At 43.6% G+C, this 7,170-nt stretch overlaps 1 protein-coding gene across 1 annotated transcript in view; it reads right to left on the bottom strand.

Annotated features, from left to right (window-relative positions):
• Positions 1 to 4,308, bottom strand: part of LOC103738614 (zinc finger protein 709-like) — a 21,446-nt gene extending 17,138 nt beyond the window's left edge. Inside the window, exon 1 of the mRNA XM_029566221.1 lies at positions 4,235 to 4,308. Coding sequence (XP_029422081.1) covers positions 4,235 to 4,294 — 60 coding nt within the window. The 5' untranslated portion in view covers positions 4,295 to 4,308. The remainder of the gene's footprint in view (positions 1 to 4,234) is intronic.
• Between the last annotated feature and the right edge of the window lie 2,862 nt (positions 4,309 to 7,170).

Below are 7,170 nucleotides of genomic sequence, written 5' to 3'. Positions count from 1 at the left end.
GAAAGAGATTGAGGAAGACACCAGAAGATGGAAGGACCTCCCATGTTCATGGATTGGAAGAATTAATATTGTTAAAATGACAATCCTACCAAAAGCAATATATAGATTCAATGCAATCCCAATCGAAAGCCCTGTGACATACTTCACAGAATTAGAAAAATGCATCCTTAAATTCATATGGCAGCATAAAAGACCCCAGAGAGCCAAAGCAACCCTGAACATGAAGAGCAACTCTCAAGGAATTAGCACAGAAGATTTCAAACCATATTACAGAGCTCTCAACCTAAAAGCAGCATGATGCAGGCTCAGAAACAGACATGCGGATCAATGGAATAAAATAGAAGAGCCAGACATGAGAGCACATCTACAGCCACCTGATACTTGACAGTGATGCCAAAGCAGCCAGAATAAAAGCAGTATCTTCAACAAACGGTGCTGGGAAAACTGGATCTCCACATGTAAAACCATGAAATTAGACCCATATCTACCACCCTGCACAAAAATCAGCTCCAAATGGATGAGAGACCTCAATGAAAAACCCGAAATGCTGCAACAGTTAGAAAAAATATGTAGTACCCTACAAGATATGCCTGCAGGAACGGACTTTCAAATCAGACTTTGTTTGATCAGAAATCAGAACCAACAATTGACAAATGGAACTTCATTAAACAAAAATCCTAACTAAAAAGCTTCTGTACATCAAAAGACGTAACCAAGGAAATGAAGAGAAAATCCACAAAGTAGGAGAAAATCTTCATCAATGATACATCTGACAGAGGTTTAACATCCAGAATATATAAAGAACTCAAATAAAAAAAAAAAAAGTGAGAAACCAAATGACCCGATTAAAAGATGGTCTAAAGATCTAAATAGAGAGTTCCCAAAGGAAGAAATAAAGATGGCTAAGAAACATCTCAAAAAGTGTTCAACATCATTAGAAATTAGGGAAATGCAAATTAAAGGCACTGTAAGGTATCACCTTACCCCAGATTGGCTAGAATCAAGAGACCAAATGATACCAAATGCTGGTGAGGATGTGGAGAAAGGGGAATGCTCATTCACTTCTGGTGGAATAGCAAACTTGTGCAGTCTCTATGGAAAACAGTGTGGAAAACTCTTTAAAAAATTAAAAATGAACCTACCATATAACCTGGTTATACCACTCCTTGGCACATACCCAAAGGACTCCTCCTACTGTAGAGACAATTGCACAACCATTTGTTGCTGTTCTTTTCACAATAGCTAAGAGATGGAAGCAACCTAAGTGTCCCTCAACTGAACAGTGATTAACAAAAATGTGGTATATTTACACAGTGGAGTTCTATTCAGCAGTAAAGAAAGATGAAATAATGAAATTTGCAGGTAAATGGATGGATCTAGAAATTGTTATACTAAGTAACACAGACTGAGAAAAATAAACGACTTATGTTCTCCCTCATATGTGGCTCCTAGCACCAAATCCTTTTAAATTCCAGGTCCTTTTAATAAGATGATGATATACAGCAGTCCCTTCTGCATGAAATAACTACCTGCATCATGACTTCGGCTGAGCCTGATCACTAAACATAGTCACAAATGGGCTGTTGACAGTTGTGCTCATACATTAAAGGAGTGCCAAGCAGGGTCACTGGACCCTCACCTGAGTATCCAGTCACTCTTCCCAGCCAACTAGTCCAGCCTTGGAAGACCAAAGAAAAATGAGGAAGGACCCAATAGAGGGATGCTTTTGGAAGCCCTTGTCAAGACACTCTAATGGACTCTTATATAACATTTGAAAATTGCCCCCTTCTGACTTTTTTCTTGTTCCCTGTCTAGAACTTGTAATACTAATTACTCTTGCCTTTACTTCTCCTTCATATCTCCCATTCATGATTCAAGGACTTTCTTCTCCTCTTAGAGTCAAATGTTATGCAATTGGAGTACCCACTGAAGGGGTATTCCAATTGCCTTACTCTGCGTCCCTGTTCAGCATGGAAGAAGACAGAGTGGTCAGTGTCCCTATTCCCTATTGGCAATTTGGGTAACCCCTTCAGAAGATGGCATGATAAGACTAGGAGGTAGGAATTGGCTAGGCAGTTAGGGTAAAAAGACCCCAAAGAGATGTAGCCAGTTTGTTGGCTAAAAGTCAAACTGTCCTTGGGCCTGTTAGCAACATACTGTATTCCAAGGCCAAAAACTATCAAAAGTAAAGCCAGGTGGATCTCTGGCTAGGAATTGGCTAGGCAGTTAGGGTAAAAAGACCCCAAAGAAAAGTAGCCTGTTTCTTGGCTAAAAGTCAAAATGTCCTTGGGCCTGTTAGCAGCATACTCTGTTCCAAGGCCAAAAATGCTTGTCAAAAGTATTTGGGACCTTGTAACTAATCCTTAAAAGATTTTAGAGTTAACTCTTCAGAGAGAGGAATGTTGGAAGGGAGGGAGTGGGCATGTATTTGATCAAAACAGCTTATGAGCATGTATGAAATTCTCAATAAAGTTTTTATAAAAATTAAAATAAATGTAATAAATCATATAAATGGACTTAAAGATAAGTCATATGGTCATCTCAAGAGATGCAAAAAAGGTCTTTGACAAAATTCAATATGCATTATGTTAAAAGTCCTAGAGAGAACTGGACTGGAGGGAATATACCTCAACATAATTAAAACTATATATAACAAACACACAGCCAACATCATTCTACACGGAGAAAAACTGGAAGCATTCCCATTAAAGTCAGGAACCAGACAAGTTTGTCCACTATCTCTGCTGCTTTTCAACACAGACTTGACACTCTTGATAGTGCAATGAGACAAGAGAAGGAAATTAAAGGAGTAATAATTGGAAAAGAAGAGGTCAAATTATCACTATTTGCAGACAAGATACTATACATAAGAGATCTCAAAAATTCCACCAAAAAACTGCTAGAAATGTTCAATACAGTCACCAAAGTGGCAGGTTACAAAATCAACTTAAGAATTCATAGAAAACGTTCCATTCACAATAGCATCAAAAACAAAATACCTAGAATTAAACCTAACAAAAACACTCGCGATCTCTATAATGAAATTTTAAATTTTTTTGGTCTTTTTGAGACAGGGTCTTCCTGTAGCCCCAGGTGGCCTGGAACTCACTATGTAGACCAGGCTGGTCTTGAACTCACAGAGCTCCACCTGTCTCTGCCTCCCAAGTGCTGGGACTAAAGGCATGCACAACCATACCGTGCTGAAATTTTAATCTCTAAAAAAAGAGAGGAAGACATCAGATGGAAAAACCTATCATGCTTATAGATTGATAGAATTTATGCTGTGAAAAATAATGATCTTACCATAAGCAATCTATAGATTCAATGCAATTTCAATCAAAATCCCCAAGACATTTTTCATAGAATTTGAAAAAAAAATCCTAAAATTCATACGGAATCACAAATGAACCTGGATAGCTGATGCAATCTTGGGCAGAACCCACTGGGCCTCTGATAAATGTAACAATGAACAGATACCTAGAGGTGTGAGGAAGAACATTAGACAAAAATGGCACAATATATGGGAAAGGCCAAACATGATGAGGACTTAAGGAGAAGGAAAGGCTTCCCTTTAAAACCTGGAGAGGACAGGAGAGATCCTCAGTGGTTACGAGTGTGTACTGCTTTTACACATGACCTGAGTTTGAGTCCCACCAGTCACAAGTGGCCACTCAGGAATATATGCAATTCCAGCTCCAGGGGGATCTTTTATCCTCTGACCATCATGGACACCTGCCCTCATGTGTGGACTTTAGAGGTTCCTCTGGCCTCTAAAGAGAGGCAATCCTCAGAGGACATTCATAGAAAAATCCCTGAGCAACCCCAAGAGCAAAGGAAATACCAGACATTTAAGTTTCTCATCACCTGATTTAGGCCAACATATCTTATAAGACAAAGAGCACGCAGGACCAGGGTACCATAACATAAGGGCAGTCAAGTCACAGCAGACTGCTTCTTAACTGTCCAGAGACAACAGCAGGGAGCTGCAGCAGTTAAGGTTTATTTCAGCAGGAGAGAAAGCAAACGTGGAAAGGAAGGACGCAGTGCAGAGTGGAGGGCAGACTGTGAGTGCTGGGCCACATTTCTCCTCTCCATTGACCCGCTCCCCCCTCAGAGTGGTGTCCCTCTTGGTACAATCGAAGCCTTATTTTGAAATGTTTTACCCCAAATTCAGTATTAAATTAGATGCAAGGGTATGAAGAAAGCTGTCAATGTCCATATTGGAACAACTTACTAGGGGAAAGGTTAAAGATGGCTGCACGTGTTCCTCAGGGAGGAACTTCATAGGGGTCATGGACCCTGCCCAGGCCGGCTGCTGTCTTCCCCACCCCGTCCTTCCTCTTCCCCACACAGCTTGCCTATCTGCTACCCAGCTGCAAGCCCTCTTCCTGTCCTACCCCAGTGTGCCCCGACTTTTTTGTGTTGTTCTTTTTCAAACAGGGTCTCCCTATAGTCCCAGCTGGCCTTGAACTCTCTATGTAGACCAGGTTGGTCTTGAACTCACAGAAATCCTCCTGATTCTGCCTCAAGAGTTCTGGGAGTAAAAGCCACCACCTGGGCTCCTGGCCTTGACTTTCAGACACTACCGTTCACTTCCCCTAACACTCGTCCACACAGCACAACAGCACTAACGGGCGCTCTGGACAGTCCCGACACTGAAGCTGCCCGCGCAGACGGAGCCTCCCGCTCAATGCCCGGGGAGGAAGCAGCTGCTGCGGCAGGAAATGCCGGGGTGGGGGTGGGGGGTCAGGTCTCCGGGATCACCGGGACAGCTCAGGACGCGGTCCAAATTCCCGCCAGGCCCGGAAAGGACCCAGCACAGCCCGGTCTAGCAGCTCGAGCGGCCGTTGCTCCCGTCTGCACACAGCCGGCCCCACTCTCACCATGACCGGCGTCAGGCTTCGCCCCGGCTCTCCTCAGCCACCGCCGGGCTCTCAAGGTGCTGCACCAGAGTTGTATCCTTCCGCCACGGAGCCAAGTGAGCGGCCAGATAGAACCCGCTTTCCGGCTCCCGTTGGTGCTCCTGATTGGGCAGCGCAGCCGGAAGCCCTGATTGGCTATGGCCACCCTTGATGCCTAAAGTGACAGGAGGAGCTAAAATGGTAAAGAAGCACATCTCTTTCTAGCCCAGGTTTCCTGTCCGTGAACTGCCCAACTCCTAGGTGATTGGTATCCAAGCAGAACATGCTTGGGTGTCAAAGCAGGTACTGCTGTCAGGAGAAATTCACTAGGCACTTCTTGTTCTTCCTTCCCGGTCTAGGGTCACTCATATCCACATCCTATGTCCTGTCGTCGGCCTTTTGCCTCAGATGTAGAAAGGCACCCAGGCCACCATAGGTGACATTACTGTTGAACACAGTGTTAGATTTTTGGAGAATAAAAGGAAAGCTAAAGGAGTAGGAGACAAGGAACCAGAGCCAGACCTGCAACAGGCAAGGAATGTATCTTCTTTTATTCAAAGATGATATCACTATATCTTGGTTCCCTCGGACAGCCTCTACCTAGAGGTAGAGGCTGTCCGAGGGAACCAAGCTTCTACAACTAGACAAAGGAAATGGGGAGGGGGGATTATACAGGGTTGTGAGACACAACTGCATTTAGTGGGGAGTTGAATTAGTGGGGGGGTTGGTGTCCTTGAGGGTCTCTTCTCAGATATCACTGTATCACTATATCTTGGTTCCCTAGGACAGGTGGGTGAGTTATCTATGGCACTAAAGACAGGTGGGCTCCACAAATAGTCTCTCTCAGTCCCTGAAGTGACTAGTTGATAAGGCTTGAGCAAGGCCAGGCTGCAATTTTAGGGCCAGTTAGACACCTTAAGGGATTTATGGCTTTCCTTAATGAGGCTTGTGGCTCTTCTGCAATTCACACATTCTATCATTCCATACCCTGGGGGCATATGAGAAAGAGAAGGCAGGGGCTATGATGGAAAGAGGGGCACATTGCTTGGGGGGAAATAAGAAGATACAGGCACAGTGAGGAAAAACGGAAGTCCTGGGTATGGGACATAAAGTTTCCTGGAAGTCAACAGTTTTTGTGTTAGTAAGGGAATTCCAATCCATGACAGGTCAGGTCCAGGCATCAATAAGAGGTTACTTTGAAGATCTCTCAGCAGACTGAGGAGAGGATTAGGTCACTGAAGGTGACATAGCTTCTCCACAGAGGGCCAGCAAGCTGTTTGTTTCAGGGAACTTTCGGTTTCTGAGAAGTTTTCAGGTAACATGGAACAGGAGCATAGTCTCAATTTGGTCTCAGGTAGAGGCTTGGGCAGTCATACAGGCTGCTCAGTCAGGAGATTCTATAAGAATTTTTGGAGACAATAGTTAATTAAGCATAGTGTAAGGAAGGGATGGGAAGATGAGCTGGCCAGTCCAGTCCTTATCTGGGAATAAACTTGTCATTATTCTTTTGGGGTCTCTACCCTAACTCCTTCTTCTGGAGAGGTAATCCTAGTTGCCAATAGGGAATTTGGACAGCAAGTTATTCTGGCTTCTTCCATGCTGAACAGGGGCAAACAGCATGGCAACAGGGGTCCCCCTTCAGTGGGTCTACCTAAAAAGTCCCAAAAACGTATAACTTTAGTCCTTGACTGGTGTCTGTGAGGAGAAATGAAGGAGAAGTAAAACAAGAGTAGTTAGGCACATATTTTAGGTAGGGAAGCAGGAGAAATAGATGTCCACATTAAAGTTCATTAGAGTTTCTTGATGGGGGCTTCCAAGAACATCTATTCCTGGGCCATTTGGGGGGGGGTTGTCATGGCTGACTTAGGATTTGTTTATCAGGCACTTTGATAGCTATTGGAATGGCTAGAATCATAGTGTAAGTTTCCTCCCAGGTGGCTTCTATAGGCAAGGAGAGAAAAGAAATTTAGTTATTATTTAATTTTTATAAGAACAATAGTGGATCTGTCCTCCTTGCTTGTAGGTGGCACAAAATTCTAGTAGGAATTTTTAAATAATATTGTAAATGAACTTTTAAGTCTAATGTCTGGGAAACATAATTTTTGGGGGACATTAAAAGAAATATAGGCCGGGCATGGTGGCACATGCCTTTAATACCAGCACTTGGGAGGCAGAGGCAGGTGGATCTCTGAGAGTTCAAGACCAGCCTGGTCTACATAGTGAGTTCCAGGACAGCTGGGGCTACAGGGAGACCCTGTCTCAAAAAGAA

Source organism: Nannospalax galili, unplaced genomic scaffold (assembly GCF_000622305.1).
Source record: "Nannospalax galili isolate Female #2095 unplaced genomic scaffold, S.galili_v1.0 scaffold1519, whole genome shotgun sequence".
NCBI lineage: Eukaryota > Metazoa > Chordata > Mammalia > Rodentia > Spalacidae > Nannospalax > Nannospalax galili.
Note: the sequence above shows the minus strand (reverse complement) of the source record. Positions and strands in the feature narration are given on the sequence as shown.